General features: G+C 40.6%; 1 protein-coding gene and 1 long non-coding RNA gene across 3 annotated transcripts in view; one reads left to right on the forward strand and one right to left on the reverse strand.

The window, feature by feature from the left end:
* LOC127648578 (NACHT, LRR and PYD domains-containing protein 12-like) overlaps positions 1-15,470 on the forward strand; it is a 78,577-nt gene that overhangs the window by 10,072 nt on the left and 53,035 nt on the right. For both annotated transcript variants that reach the window (XM_052133222.1, XM_052133224.1), the window contains exons 6-9: positions 654-2,615; positions 9,952-10,122; positions 10,270-10,440; positions 10,589-10,759. In XM_052133222.1, the coding sequence (XP_051989182.1) occupies positions 654-2,615; positions 9,952-10,122; positions 10,270-10,440; positions 10,589-10,759 (2,475 nt within the window). The remainder of the gene's footprint in view (positions 1-653; positions 2,616-9,951; positions 10,123-10,269; positions 10,441-10,588; positions 10,760-15,470) is intronic.
* Positions 2,160-13,800, reverse strand: LOC127648583 (uncharacterized). The gene is made up of 5 exons (XR_007971186.1): positions 13,387-13,800; positions 12,624-12,692; positions 2,658-2,785; positions 2,354-2,541; positions 2,160-2,305 (listed from the first exon to the last, which is right to left on the reverse strand). It is a non-coding gene; the product is annotated as an uncharacterized LOC127648583 (long non-coding RNA).

The raw sequence follows: 15,470 nt of genomic DNA on the forward strand, positions 1-15,470 counted from the left end.
TATTATTATTATTATTATTGTTATTATTTAAGACTAGCACACTGACCTAACCATGGTAATGAGGAGCCTTTCCTTCTGTGTAATATGGGTATAAATATGTAATATTAATTAACAAACAGGATTATAATGGGCTCATGTAAGTAAATATGCTCTTCAGTTATTAAAAGGGGGGGGAGAAAACTTCAAAAATAATGTCACTTGATGCATGTCCATGTACTGGAAAACCATGAACAAAACAACATAAAAGCAAATGAAACCCAGGATACATTAAATACAGGTTTTGTTTAATCTATGCAACTGATAATAGTAGTTGTGTAATAGTGAGATAATTATCATATTGTGTAAATCTCATACTGTTGCAACCCTGTTCATGAATGTATTACCACCTCGGGATGTGCATTATATTTCAATAACCGGTCCATCATCAGTTATTGATTACAGAGATTGCAGTAAATTTGGCAAATATTTGTGCAAATGTCAGAACTGCTGTTTTTCTTTCTGTGAGATAACATGACAACATCTACACACATGTTGAATCTGACTCAATTACACTTCTGTGATTTAAATGAGAAATCTTCATCTCTGTGTTTGAAGATATTTGATGTTCTTCTTTCATCAGTTTCTTTTCTCCTTGTTTTCTGCCGTGTGAATAGAGATGATGTGACTGGAGACCTGCAGCAGGATTCTCCTCCACCAGTAGATGATGTTCTTCAGACAGTCAAAGACAAACACAAAACCAGCATGAAGAACAAGTCTGAGAGAGTATTTGAGGGAGTACACGAGAATGAAACGCTCCTGAACAGGATTTACACAGAGCTCTACATCATAGAGGGAGAGAGTGAAGGGGTGAATGAAGAACATGAGGTCTTACACATGGAGAAAACACCCAGAACTCAACACCATCAAGACACTCCAATCTACTGCAATGACATCTTTGAACCTGAAGCAGGATGTGAGGAGAAGAGAACAGAGCAAATAAAGACAGTTCTTACTAAAGGCATCGCTGGAATTGGGAAAACAGTCTCTGTGCAGAAGTTCATTGTGGACTGGGCCGAGGGAAAGGCCAATCAGGATGTAGATTTCATGTTTGTGCTTCCATTTCGAGAGCTGAACTTGATTAAAGATGAGCCGTACAGTCTTCACAAACTTCTGCTGGACTTTCATCCTGAACTTCACGATCTGGACTCAAAGATTTATGATGAGTGTAAACTTGTGTTCATCTTTGATGGTCTGGATGAAAGCAGAATTAAACTGGAGTTTTCAGACATTGAGAAAGTTCCTGATGTGACTGAGACTTCATCAGTGGGTGTGTTGATGTCAAACCTCATCAAAGGAGATCTGCTTCCCTCTGCTCTCATCTGGATCACCTCCAGACCAGCAGCAGCCAATCAGATCCCCTCCAAATACATCAAGCGTGTGACAGAGATTCAGGGATTCAATGACTCTCAGAAGGAGGAATATTTCAGGAAGAGAATCAGTGATGAGGATCAAGCCAGCAGAATCATCTCACACATTAGAAGAGCAAGAAGCCTCCACATCATGTGTCACATACCAGTCTTCTGCTGGATCTCATCCACTGTGATTCAAAACATCCTGAAACAAGACGACAGTGCAGAAATCCCTCAAACTCTGACTGGAATGTACATCCACTTCCTGCTCCTTCAGATCAATGTGAGGAATCAGAAGTATGAAGAGAAACTCCTGCAGTCCAACAGAGAAGTGATTGTGAAACTTGCTGAACTGGCGTACAAACAGCTGATGAAGGGCAATATCATGTTCTATGAGGAGGACCTGAAAGAGAGCGGCATAGACGTCACTGACGCCTCAGTGTATTCTGGGATCTGCACTGAGATCTTTAAGGAGGAATCTGTGATTCATCAGAGGAAAGTCTTCAGCTTCATTCATCTGAGCTTTCAGGAGTTTCTGGCGGCTTTCTTTGAGATTTACTCACATTTAATGAAGAAGATCAGTGAACCACTGCAGATGATTCTGAGGAAGAATGATTCTTTCTTTGAGTTTCAGAAGATGAAGAAGAAGAACAGTGAATCACTGCAGATGATTCTGGATTCTAGATATGAATCAGACATTAGAGGAAACTCTCTGGATGATCTACTAACAGCAGCAGTTGATAAAGCCCTTCAGAGTGCAAATGGACATCTGGATCTTTTCCTGCGATTCCTGCTGGGCATCTCACTGGAGTCCAATCAGAGACTCTTACAGGATCTACTGACACACACAGAGAACAGTTCAGAGAACATCAGAGAAATCACACAGTACATTAAAGATAAAATCAAGAGTGATGAACCTCTCTCAGCTGACAGATCCATCAGACGGTTAAGTGATAACTATAAACGTCTCTCAGCTGACAGATCCATCAATCTGTTCCTGTGTCTGCTGGAGATGAACGATCAGACTCTGTCCAGAGAGATTCAGGAGTTTGTGAAATCAGACAAACACTCAGAGGAGAAACTCTCTCCTGCTCAATGTTCATTGATCACCTACATGCTTCAGATATCAGAGGAGGTGATGGATGAGTTTGATCTGAAGAAATACAACACATCAGATGAGGGCAGAAGACGACTGATACCAGCTGTGAGGAACTGCAGAAAAGCTCTGTGAGTATTCATTAATGTCATCACACAAGATAATGAGATTACCTGCAGTTGACTGTGATGATACAGTGCTGATGCTCTATGTGTGCCTGTACATGATGATGATGATGATGATGAAGATCATCAATCTGTTCTTCTGTCTGTCTGAGGTGAATGTTCAGACTCTGTTTGTTCTTAAACACAAAGACTAGAGGTCAGAACTGTCAGGTGTCAGGTGGGGTTTGAGTCGGGTTAATGCATGTAATTAATGGAAAAAAAGATATTATTATTAATATTTTGACTAATATAGTATAAATAATATAACATGTATTTAATATGTATTTTTTATTTGAACATATCTTGTTTCGTGCACATGCTCTCACAGACACAAACAGACAAGAGTTATTCAGAGTTATTGATAAATTATGATCTTGTTAGCAGCCAGATTAAAGTTCAGTCAGTAGATCAATCTCATTGTATTCAAACATTGCATCAGTGCATGTGCTGTAAGTGCTGACTGAAGGCAAACTGTTGTTAGGTTTGACAGATTAGACCGCTAGCGCTAACTAGCTCCTCTTAATATCACTATTAATGTCAAAGAACATCGGTGTAAATATTTCAGTGGAATGACAAAGTGTCACTCTGGAAACTCTTTCTTACTGATGGAGATTGCTGGATTTCCCTTCCATCCTGTGTGTGTCTGTGTGTGTGTGTGTGTGTGTGTGTCTGTGTCTGTCTGTGTCTGTGTCTGTGTGTGTGTGTGTCTGTGTGTGTGTGTGTCTGTGTGTGTGTCTGTGTGTGTGTCTGTCTGTGTGTCTGTCTGTGTGTGTGTGTGTGTCTGTGTGTGTGTGTGTCTGTGTGTCTGTCTGTGTGTCTGTCTGTGTGTCTGTCTGTGTGTGTGTGTCTGTGTGTGTGTGTGTGTGTCTGTCTGTGTGTGTGCGTGTGTGTCTGTGTGCATGTGTGTCTGTGTGCGTGTGTGTCTGTGTGCATGTGTGTGTGTGAGAGTGTGTCTGTGTGTTTGTTTGTGTGCTTGTGCGTGCGTGCGTGTGTGTGCCTGCGTGCGTGTGTGTCCGTCCGTGTGTGTGTGCGTGTGTGTGCGTGTGTTTGTGATCTGACAGAAAGGCCCAGATTTAATTAACCAGACATTTAAAGGTGACCGCTAACTTTTACAGGACTGTTGGGTTGTGTTTACTGTTCGGTTAGTCTCCACGGTAACGCGCTCAACAAGTCACGTGATAAGATGCGCGGATTGACGGTCTCAGACACGGAGGCAACTGAGATTCGTCCTCCTCCACCCGGATTGAGGCACTACACCACCACGAGGACTTAGAGCATATTGGGAATTGGACATTTAACATCCTGTGTGCGTGTGTGCGTCCGTCTGTCTGTCTGAGTGTGTGAGAGTGTGTGTGTGTGTGTGTGAGAGTGTGTGTGTGTGAGTGAGTGTGATTGAGCAACTGAGATTCGTCCTCCACCACCCGGATTGAGGCACTACACCACCACGAGGACTTAGAGCATATTGGGAATTGGACATTCAACATTGGGGTGAAACAAGAAAAAAATACAAAAATAAATAAATAAAAATAAAGTCAATACATACAGTGTACATACACAAGAACTCCACAAAACTTCTTCAGTGTGTCTGATAACATACGGGGCACAGATGGCATGTACCCACATTTGAAGCTCTTTTAATACATGTAGAATATTTGACTTCAGAACTTAATTCTGCTTTAAATATCATGTTTGTGCTAGATTAAATGCAAATATAATTAAGAGAAATGGTGCGTTGGACTTTAGTGCTCTCTGATACTGAACTTGTGAATTAATTTCGGGATCTTCTGTCCTGTCAGATGTCTTCAAAACAGCAATCGAAGTGTAGTCGAGTCAATCATTTCTGGAGACGTAGTTTCAAAACTAAACTTTTACCCAGATGTTCATGAAGCATCAGAATTTACACTTTAGAATATATATATTAAACAGTCTCTGTTGGGTTCATCCAATAAAGATTATCCAGAAATCTTCCCAAACTATCATCTAATAATATTATCCAATCAAATCATTTGCCCTCTATTTGCATCATCACTCGAGCCAGACATCCCACATGACTTCATTTTTACTTTGATGTGCCTAAAAGCACAATTATCTTATTATATATGCATAAAACACACTATAATTACTTCTATAGTTACATATTCTATATTGACTAACAGTGATTACTTTCTGCAGTAATTTGATTACAATATTTAATGATTTCCCTTATTTGAGTTTATTAGTCAAACACAAAACATCCCATCTCATACTTTTCCATTGATTTGCACTCTGATTATTAATCTGAGTAAATGATAATTAAATCAATATATTAATGATGAAATATCTAACATATTGAATAACATTCATAATGCAGTTATTCATAGTACATTGATTGCACATGATCATTTTTAGATCATTGAACACATGTTAATTAAATCATTAAAATAGACTAACTGAATGATTAAATGGAAATTTATTAACACTAAACTTTGCAGGCATGTGCATTTAAAAGGAAATATCCGTCCGATCTGAAATTGAAAGCAAGTGAATGCATGTAGGCTACATTCACAGAATGAACTTCAGGGATCTTCTTCAGTATATCAGCATGCAGTGACACAGATGAGAAACACACTCGTCTGAAGCTCGTAATGCAGGTGTATACTTAATCAAATAACTGAGAATTCTCTTATAAACGTATTGTTTGTACTCACATTAAATGCAAGTATAATTAATAGAAACTGCGCTGGTTTGTATTATCATGCAGAAATGCACATGAATGATGACTCTCCCCTCAAAATTCAAACACAAGGTCAAAAGAGACACATGAGCAGGTGTAATGGTGATGCATATATTGTTTGTCACCATTGATCAGATCACCCCGAATAAACGAGGCTTCAGACAGCGATGAATGATCGTGTAATTGTTAAACCCAGTCGTGTAGTGTGCACACCGTCATGAAAACAAAAGACTGCGAGTAATGTAGCGAGTCATGCACAGGGTGTCGACAAAGTCATGTAGTGTGCGCGTGTACGCTAGTCATGTATTGTGTGCTAGTCATGTAGCGAGTCATGCGCAGGGTGTCGACTGAAAGTCATGTAGTGTGCGCTAGTCATGTAGTGAGTCATGTGCAGGGTGTCAACTGAAAGTCATGTAGTGCGCGCTAGTCATGTAGTGCGCGCTAGTCATGTAGTGCGCGCTAGTCATGTAGTGGGGGCTAGTCATGTAGCGAGTCATGCGCAGGGTGTCGACTGAAAGTCATGTAGTGTGCGCTAGTCATGTAGTGAGTCATGTGCAGGGTGTCAACTGAAAGTCATGTATTGTGCGCTAGTCATGTAGTGGGGGCTAGTCATGTAGCGAGTCATGCGCAGGGTGTCGACTGAAAGTCATGTAGTGTGCGCTAGTCATGTAGTGTGCGCTAGTCATGTAGCGAGTCATGCACAGGGTGTCGACCGCAAGTCATGCAGTGTGCGCTAGCCATGCAGTGTGCGCTAGCCATGCAGTGTGCGCTAGCCATGCAGTGTGCGCTAGCCATGCAGTGTACGCTAGTCATGTATTGTGTGCTAGTCATGTAGCGAGTCATGCGCAGGGTGTCGACTGAAAGTCATGTAGTGTGCGCTAGTCATGTAGCGAGTCATGCGCAGGGTGTTGACCGCAAGTCATGTAGTGTGCGCTAGCCATGTAGTGTGCGCTAGCCATGTAGTGCAGGGCTCCAGACTAACTTTTCCACTGGTTGCACTGGTGCTACCAACTTTCTCAGTTGGTCGCACCAGCATATGATTTGGTCGCACCTTTTTTTTTTCTGCTACATGCCATGGGATTAATCAATGCATGCTAATGAATAGTGGTCTTAATCTGCAAACCCTACTTTTGCACTGATGTAAAAAGACTGACAGTGACAAGACCTCATGTTAGCAAAATGTTTTAATCTTTTAACTATCAAATCAAAAAAACTATTATAAAAACATTTATGTTTTTTAATGTTTGATATATAATTTTACTGTCTTCACAGCTGTTCAACCCTAATATATTATATAAAAACACATGTAATATTTGGTAATTATCATTGCCAAATTTCAGGATTTTCATAGATTTTGGACAGTAATTTTAATCTGTAATTTTAAGCATTTTACATTTGAATTATATACAATCTATCTATTTACATTTTAATTATATTCTATCTATCTATCTATCTATCTATCTATATGTCTGTCTATTATCATCATCTTTCTATCTTTTAAAAATCATTAAACATTCAAATGTATGCATTCAATTTTAAAAGATTAGACTATTATAATACGCTGATACAGATTTTTCATTATCAAAGTTTAGACAATCTCACATTCTTTGTTGGAGATGTCTGTATCTCCATCAATCATAAATGATAAATAGTGGGCGGAGGACATTTTTTCAGCCGTCTTTTTTCGCAGATTGTCTGCTATCACTCCTATAAATTGGGCACAGGCCATGTCGTTGGCATAAGTGGGATTAACATTCAACCCGTTCTTTTTCATCAGTATAATTTCTGATTTGAATTTTGTGAACGGGAGTTCCTCTTTTGCTATGTTATAAGCAGTGTTAAATTTTATAATCATTTCCTTTTCCTCTGTCGAGCGATTACTCTCATCTAACCGCTGAAAAGACGTAGGAAGGGGCTCGGTGTTTCGTGAGACACACCGGTCCCTACAGGTTATTTGTTTTTTGCTTTCATTGTGCAGTTTAATAGACTCAATCTTAAATTGCGTAGACCCTGTAACAAATTTAGAATGACCTGCAATGGATGGGCCACACTGTTTACAGTACAAACAATGCATGGCATTAGCCTCGTATCGCAACCACGGGTAGGCCTACTGTCTAAGCCATTGCTGCTGGAAGTTGTGCCTTTTCTTTTTCCTTTGCTCACTCGGTTCCTCCCTGTCCGCACCTGTGCTCTCGTCATCAGTTGTGTCTGTGTGCTGGCTCGTTGGCTGGTCCTTTCCACCAGCATCCTTGACTTCCACACTTTGTTTTTTAAAGTATTCAGCAATTGACCTTTTCATTTTAATTCGTGAATTCGGAATTGGCGCGTTTTTTTTATTATTTTTTTTTTATTGCTTGAACAACAGGAATTGGCGCGTTTCACCATCAGTGTGCAATGCGCGTGACGTGTACGTTGTTTATAAATAAACTGCACGTTTCTTGCGGAAGAACACTGTAGCCGGAGCTACTTCTCTCCGTTAATGTCTATGGCGAGTCACGCAGGCACTGGGCAACATCGCAGCCAAGCCGAGCCCGGGATAAAATATTCAGAATATAAACAATTATTATAGGCGTACCGTAGTGATTCAGGATAAGTCAAAAACACGATTTGGAAAACGGATTCATGATGTACTTCATTTTGAACATAAGTTACGGACTGCAGCAGCTGCTGTTGATACAACTGTTGCGCGAGCGTCCACTCGCACAAATGCGACCATAAAATTTGAACTCGCACATTCTCAAAAAATGGTCGCAGTCTGGAACCCTGTAGTGTGCGCTAGCCATGCAGTGTGCGCTAGCCATGCAGTGTGCGCTAGTCATGTAGCGAGTCATGTGCAGGGTGTTGACCGCAAGTCATGCAGTGTGCGCTAGTCATGCAGTGTGCGCTAGTCATGTAGCGAGTCATGCGCAGGGTGTCGACGGCGAGTCATGTAGCATGCGTTAGTCATGAAGTGTGTGCGCGTCATGCGCAGGGTGTCGACGGCGAGTCATGTAGTGTGCGCTAGTCATGAAGTGTGTGCTAGTCATGTAGCGAGTCATGCGCAGGGTGTCGACTGAAAGTCATGTGTGCGCTGTTCATGTAGTGCGCGCTGTTCATGTAGTGCGCGCTGTTCATGTAGTGCGCGCTGTTCATGTAGTGCGCGCTGTTCATGTAGTGCGCGCTGTTCATCTAGTGCGCGCTAGTCATCTAGTGCGCGCTAGTCATCTAGTGAGTCATGCGCAGGGTGTCGACTGAAAGTCATGTAGTGTGTGTGTGTGTGTGTGTGTGTGTACGCTAGTCATGTAGTGTGCGCATGTGCGCTAGTCATGTAGTGTGTGTTTTAGTCATGTAGTGAGTCATGCGCAGGGTGTCGACTGAAAGTCATGTAGTGTGTGTGTGTGTGTGTGTGTGTGTGTGTGTACGCTAGTCATGTAGTGTGTGCTAGTCATGTAGCAAGTCATGCGCAGGGTGTCGACCGCAAGTCATGCAGTATGCGCTAGGCATGCAGTGTGCGCTAGGCATGCAGTGTGCGCTAGTCATGTAGCGAGTCATGCGCAGGGTGTCGACGGCGAGTCATGTAGCGTGCGTTAGTCATGAAGTGTGTGTGCGTCATGCACGGGGTGTCAACTGAAAGTCATGTAGTGTGCGCATGTGCGCTAGTCATGTAGTGGGTTTTAGTCATGTAGCGAGTCATGCGCAGGGTGTTGACTGAAAGTCATGTAGTGTGTGTGTGTACGCTAGTCATGTAGTGTGTGCTAGTCATGTAGTGTGTGCTAGTCATGTAGTGTGCGCTAGTCATGTAGTGTGTGCGCTAGTCATGTAGCGAGTCATGCACAGGGTGTCGACTGCTAGCCATGTAGTGTGAGCTAGCCATGCAGTGTGAGCTAGCCATGCAGTGTGAGCTACATTTACATTACACACATTTTAAAGAGGTACATAAGGCTATAATCATTAATTAGTTAGTTATACAAGTTACCACAGTTCAAAGCAATTTTCAGAATTACCTAGCAAGACTAGGTATTGTATAATTTGTGAATTTAAATTAATTCTGTACATTTTGGAAGGTTAAATCGGTAAAGTACTGTGATTTGTGTAAAATGTTCCTGGATTAAAATCAAATGTTTTAGTATTAGAATCTAATCTGATGGTCTTTTGGAAACCTTTCAAAGAAAAGTCTGCTTTAACTCTGTGTGGAAGTTCAAAAGGTCATGCTGAGGGGGCATTTGCTAGGACTGTTGATGCGTGGCCTTTAATTTATGACATTGAAGAATTCCAGGATTGCAAAGGTTGGGTTTTCCTAGATTAAAATCATGTTGCTGCAATTCTTCAGCATGTATATTCCTACACATTGTCTCTGTGGCATTATCAAATTTCCTATATGTTCAGAACAAAATAGCATTTTTGCAGTTCCGCTCGGTGGTGCTTGTGGCACAGAATTTACATACTTCAGCTTTAAATAACTCACTTTGGGGGGGATCAGTCAGGGAGGATCAGACATTGAAACAGTAAATGGCCAGTGACTGTCACAACACTTCTCTTAACTCTGGCATATTCACTCTGCAATATTTTGTTGTATAAAACTATTTTCTGATCATTTTATTCTTTGTTTAGATTGACAGCTTGTAGATTAACTGGTCAGTGCTGTGAAAGTTTGTCTTCGGTTCTACAATCATCAAACTCCCTGAGAGAGCTGGACCTGAGTAACAATGACCTGCAGGATTCAGGAGTGAAGCAGCTCTCTGATACACTGAAGAGTTCTCACTGTACACTGGAGATACTGAGGTCAGTGATTTTCAGTAGAAATAATCATACATCGAAACAATTAATCACTAGTGACTGTCACAACACTTCTTCTCTAACTGTGGCATGTTCACTCTGGAATATTTTGTTGTATAAAACTACTTTCTGATCATTTTATTCTTTGTTTAGATTGACAGATTGTAGATTAACTGGTCAGTGCTGTGAAAGTTTGTCTTCGGTTCTAAAATCATCAAACTCCCTGAGAGAGCTGGACCTGAGTAACAATGACCTGCAGGATTCAGGAGTGAAGCAGCTCTCTGATGCACTGAAGAGTCCTCACTGTACACTGCAGATACTGAGGTCAGTGATTTTCAGTAGAAATAATCAGACATTGAAACAATAAATGGCTCAGTGACTGTCACAATACTTCTTGTCTAACTGTGGAGTATTCATTCTGGAATAGTTTGTTGTATAAAACTACTTTCTGATCAATTTGTTCTTTGTTTAGATTGGCAGCTTGTAGATTCACTGGTCAGTGCTGTGAAAGTTTGTCTTCGGTTCTACAATCATCAAACTCCCTGAGAGAGCTGGACATGAGTAACAATGACCTGCAGGATTCAGGAGTGAAGTTGCTCTCTGATACACTGAAGAGTGCTCACTGTACACTGAAGATACTGAGGTTTGTGTTTGCAGGTTCATTATTACATTGGAATAGAAGTTATCAATATATTGTGGTTCATAGCTGTGGTTACTGTGAATATGTGGATGGGTTCCTCTCAAGGGAATCAAGTCATCGTGATTCTCACAGCATACATTTTTGACCAGCTCTTTAGGACAATCTTCTTAAAATATTCAGATGAGAAAGAACCTTGCTGCAGATATACAGTAGAATTTGCTCTGATACCACATACAAACAAAAACAATATACTGCAACAACAGGAAATTTCTCAGTTACTGTCGTAACCTCCATTCCCTGATGGAGAGAACGAGATATTGTGTCGATGTAGTGACACTAGGGGTCTCCCTTGAGAGCCTCAGTTACCTCTTATCTTTGAGAAAAGTCCAATGAGAATTTGGGAACAGAATTTGCATGCCCCTCCCCCGGACATACAGGTATTAAAGGAGGGAAGCGTGTGTCTGTTCAGACAGGTTTTGAGCTGAGGAGCCGAGAGTAAGGTCCCGGTCATTTCAGCGGCTAGTACATTGTTGTGGCAAGAGGGACACAACTTCTCATTCTCTCGATCAGGGAACGGAGGTTACGACAGTAACCGAGATGTTCCCCTTCTGTCACTCACTCGGTGGTGTGTCGATGTAGGGGGGGAGGTGACGTAACTAGCATGGGAGTAACTAGGAGGCTGTGCACTCTCTGCTTATAGGGAGTGGCGGTATTGCACGAGTCTCTTCAGACCTGGTGGATTTTAGTTGAGAGCTGTGGAGGTTCTGTAGGTGTCTTTGCATAGTGCTTGTAGTGCATTGAGTATGCAGATGCCCACTTCCCTTAACAGGGCAAGGACTGCCTTTGTGAAGACGTGAGGGGACATAAACAAGCCAAAGTGGAGGACGTTGTACTGATATGCCTGGCCGTTGAACACAAACCGTAGAAAAGGTCTGTGTCGTGGCAAAATCGAGACGTTTAAATACACGTCCTTCAGGTCTACCACTGCAAACCAATCTTGATTCCCTCCTTTTATACCCGTATGTCCGGGGGAGGGACATGTCAATTCTGTTTGCCAATTCTTATTGACCTTTTCTCAAAGATAAGAGGTAACCGAGGCTCTCAAGAGAGACCCCTAGTGTCACTACATCTACACAATGTCGAGTGAGTGACAGAAGGGGAACAGTCAATTGCTGACCATTTAAAAAAAGAATAAATAAAAATACAATAGTTAAATAAACAACATTTGCTGTTTAGTATCAGTCAATTGCTGACCATTAAAATAAAGAATAAATACAAATACAATAAATAGCTAAATAAACATCAGTGTTGTTTAGTATCGGTCAGTTGCTGACCATTAAAATAAAGAATAAATACTAATACAATAAATAGCTAAATAAACATCAGTGTTGTTTAGTATCGGTCAGTTGCTGACCATTAAAATAAAGAATAAATACAAATACAATAAATAGCTAAATAAACATCAGTACTGTTTAGTATCGGTCAGTTGCTGACCATTAAAATAAAGAATAAATACAATAACAATAAATAGCTAAATAAACATCAGTGTTGTTTAGTATCGGTCAGTTGCTGACCATTAAAATAAAGAATAAATACAAATACAATAAATAGCTAAATAAACATCAGTGTTGTTTAGTATCGGTCAGTTGCTGACCATTAAAATAAAGAATAAATTCAAATGCAATAAATAGCTAAATAAACATCAGTAATACTGTTTAGTATCAGTCAAATGCGGACTATTTTAATACTGCCAGTCAATTAGGGGCAGGTTGTAACACAAGAAGCATTTCCACCTGTTATCACCAATTATGAGGTCAGTGTTTATTAACTTTCCAGTATGTATTTCACAAACTAGTTAGCAACTTACCGAGAAGACAATGCTTAACTCTGCACCTCTTAACTCAGCCCTGTCTGCAGAACCACCATCAGCTCAGCTCTGTAGACAATGGAGTCAGAGCAAACTCTGCTGGTCAAACAACATTATGACACCAATTCTAAAGCATTGTTTTCTCCATTATATTTTCTGAAGGAAATGTTTCATATCTGCACATATCGGTTAACATATACGCCAATACTGATATATCGTGAGGGGCTAATATTGGCTGACCGATATATCGGTTGATGTGTGTTTGTAGATTATCTAACTGTGGATGTGTGTTCATAGATTATCTGACTGTTGAAGTGTTCATAGATTATCTGAGTGTTAATGTGTGTTTGTAGATTATCTGACTGTTGATGTGTGTGTTTGTAGATTATCTGAATGTTGATGTGTGTGTTCGTAGATTATCTGAGTGTTAATGTGTGTTTGTAGATTATCTGACTGTTGAAGTGTTCATAGATTATCTGAGTGTTAATGTGTGTTTGTAGATTATCTGAATGTTGAAGTGTTCATAGATTATCTGAGTGTTAATGTGTGTTTGTAGATTATCTGACTGTTGATGTGTGTGTTTGTAGATTATCTGACAGTTCAAGTCAAGTCATGTGGTTTTTATTGTCATTCAACCATATACAGTTAGTACAGTGAAACGAGACAATGTTCCACCAGGATAGGTGCTACATAAAACAACATAGGGCAAACACAGAACCACATGAGACTACACAGACTAAATAACATACCTATATATATGTACCTCATGACGAGCCTCTCGAAGCACTTCATGATGATGGGTGTGAGTGCGACGGGGCGGTACTCGTTGAGGCAGGACACTGAAGACTTCTTTGACATGGGGACGATGATGGTGGTGGTCTTGAAGCACGTTGGAACGACGGCGCTGCTCAGAGAGATGTTGAAGATGTCGGTGACAATATCTGCCAGCTGGTCTGCACATTCTCTGAGCACTCTGCCTGGAATGTTGTCTGGTCCATCAGCCTTCCGTGGTTTGACTCTATGTCATTCTGTGCTTTAAACCTAGCGTAGAAGTCATTCAGCGCATCTGGAAGGGAGGCATCTTTGTCACAGGGAACTGATGTTGTCCTGTAGTTGGTGATGGCCTGGATGCCCTGCCACATGCTCCACGTGCAGTGTCTGGCAATGGTAGACACGAACACTGGATTCTCCGATGTCCATGTGACATAAAAGTCGGGCTTAGTGACAAAAATAGCACCATTTTGGATCCAGAGTGGCCGCTGCATGCTACCGCGCTGCCATCTTGGATGTAATATTGTGTGTGTTTTTGTAGATTATCTGACTGTTGTGTGTGTTTGTAGATTATCTGAATGTTGTGTGTGTGTTTGTAGATTATCTGACTGTTGAGGTTTGTTGATTATCTAACTGTTGATGTATGTTTATAGATTATATAACTGGTAAAGTGTGATTTATATAACTGGTAAAGTGTGATTATATAACTGGTAAAGTCTGTGCAGACGACACACAGATCTACTTAGCCCTATCACCTAACGATTACAGCCCCATTGACTCCCTGTGCCAATGCATTGATGAAGTTAACAGTTGGATGTGCCAAAACTTTCTTCAGTTAAACAAAGACAAATCTGAAGTCATTGTGTTTGGAAACAAAGATGAAGTTCTCAAGGTGAATGCATGCCTTGACGCTAGGGGTCAAACAACTAAAAATCAAGTCAGGAATCTTGGTGTGTCTCTAGAGTCAGACCTTAGTTTCAGTAGTCATGTCAAAGCAATAACTAAATCAGCATACTATCATCTGAAAAATATTGCAAGAATTAGATGCTTTGTTTCCAGTCAAGACCTAGAGAAACTTGTGCATGCTTTCATCACCAGCAGGGTGGATTATTGTAATGGACTCCTCACTGGCCTTCACAAAAAGACCATAAGACAGTTGCAGCTCATACAGAACGCTGCTGCCAGGATTCTGAGCAGAACCAGAAAACATGAACATATCACATCAGTCCTCAGGTCTTTACACTGGCTCCCAGTTACATTTAGGATTGATTTTAAAGTATTATTACTGGTATATAAATCACTCAATGGGCTAGGACCTCAATATATTGCAGATATGCTCACTGAATATAAACCCAACAGATCACTCAGATCATTAGGATCACATCAGCTAGAAATACCAAGGGTTCACTCTAAGCAAGGAGAGTCTGCTTTTAGCTTTTATGTCAGCCGCAGCTGGAACCAGCTTCCAGAAGAGATCAGATGTGCTCCTACAGTAGTCACATTCAAATCCAGACTCAAAACACATCTGTTTAGCTGTGCATTTACTGAATGAGCACTGTGCCACTGTGTGTCCGACTGTTTGTACTGTATTTTATTTTATTCTAAACTGTTTCTTATTTTTAATTTTTTTAATCTTATTTTAATCTCTTCTATGTAAAGCACTTTGAATTACCATTGTGTATGAAATGTGCTATATAAATAAACTTGCCTTGCCTTGCCTTGTTTGTAGATTATCTGACTGTTGATGTGTGTGTTTGTGGATTATCTGACAGTTGTGCGTGTGTTTGTAGACCATCTGACAGTTGGGTGTGTGTTTGTAGATTATCTGACTGTTAATGTGCGTTTGTAGATTATCTGACTGTTGATGCGTTTGTAGATTATCTGACTGTTAATGTGTGTTTGTAGATTATCCGATTTGATGCGTTTGTAGATTATATAACTGGTAAAGTGTGTGTTTGTAGATTATCTGACTGTTGACGTGTGTGTAGATTATCTGACTGTTGATATATGTTTGTAGATTATATAACTGGTAAAGTGTGTGTTTGTAGTTTATCTGACTGTTGATGTGTGTGTTTG

Source organism: Xyrauchen texanus, chromosome 9 (genome assembly GCF_025860055.1).
Source record: "Xyrauchen texanus isolate HMW12.3.18 chromosome 9, RBS_HiC_50CHRs, whole genome shotgun sequence".
NCBI classification, from domain to species: Eukaryota; Metazoa; Chordata; class Actinopteri; order Cypriniformes; family Catostomidae; genus Xyrauchen; species Xyrauchen texanus.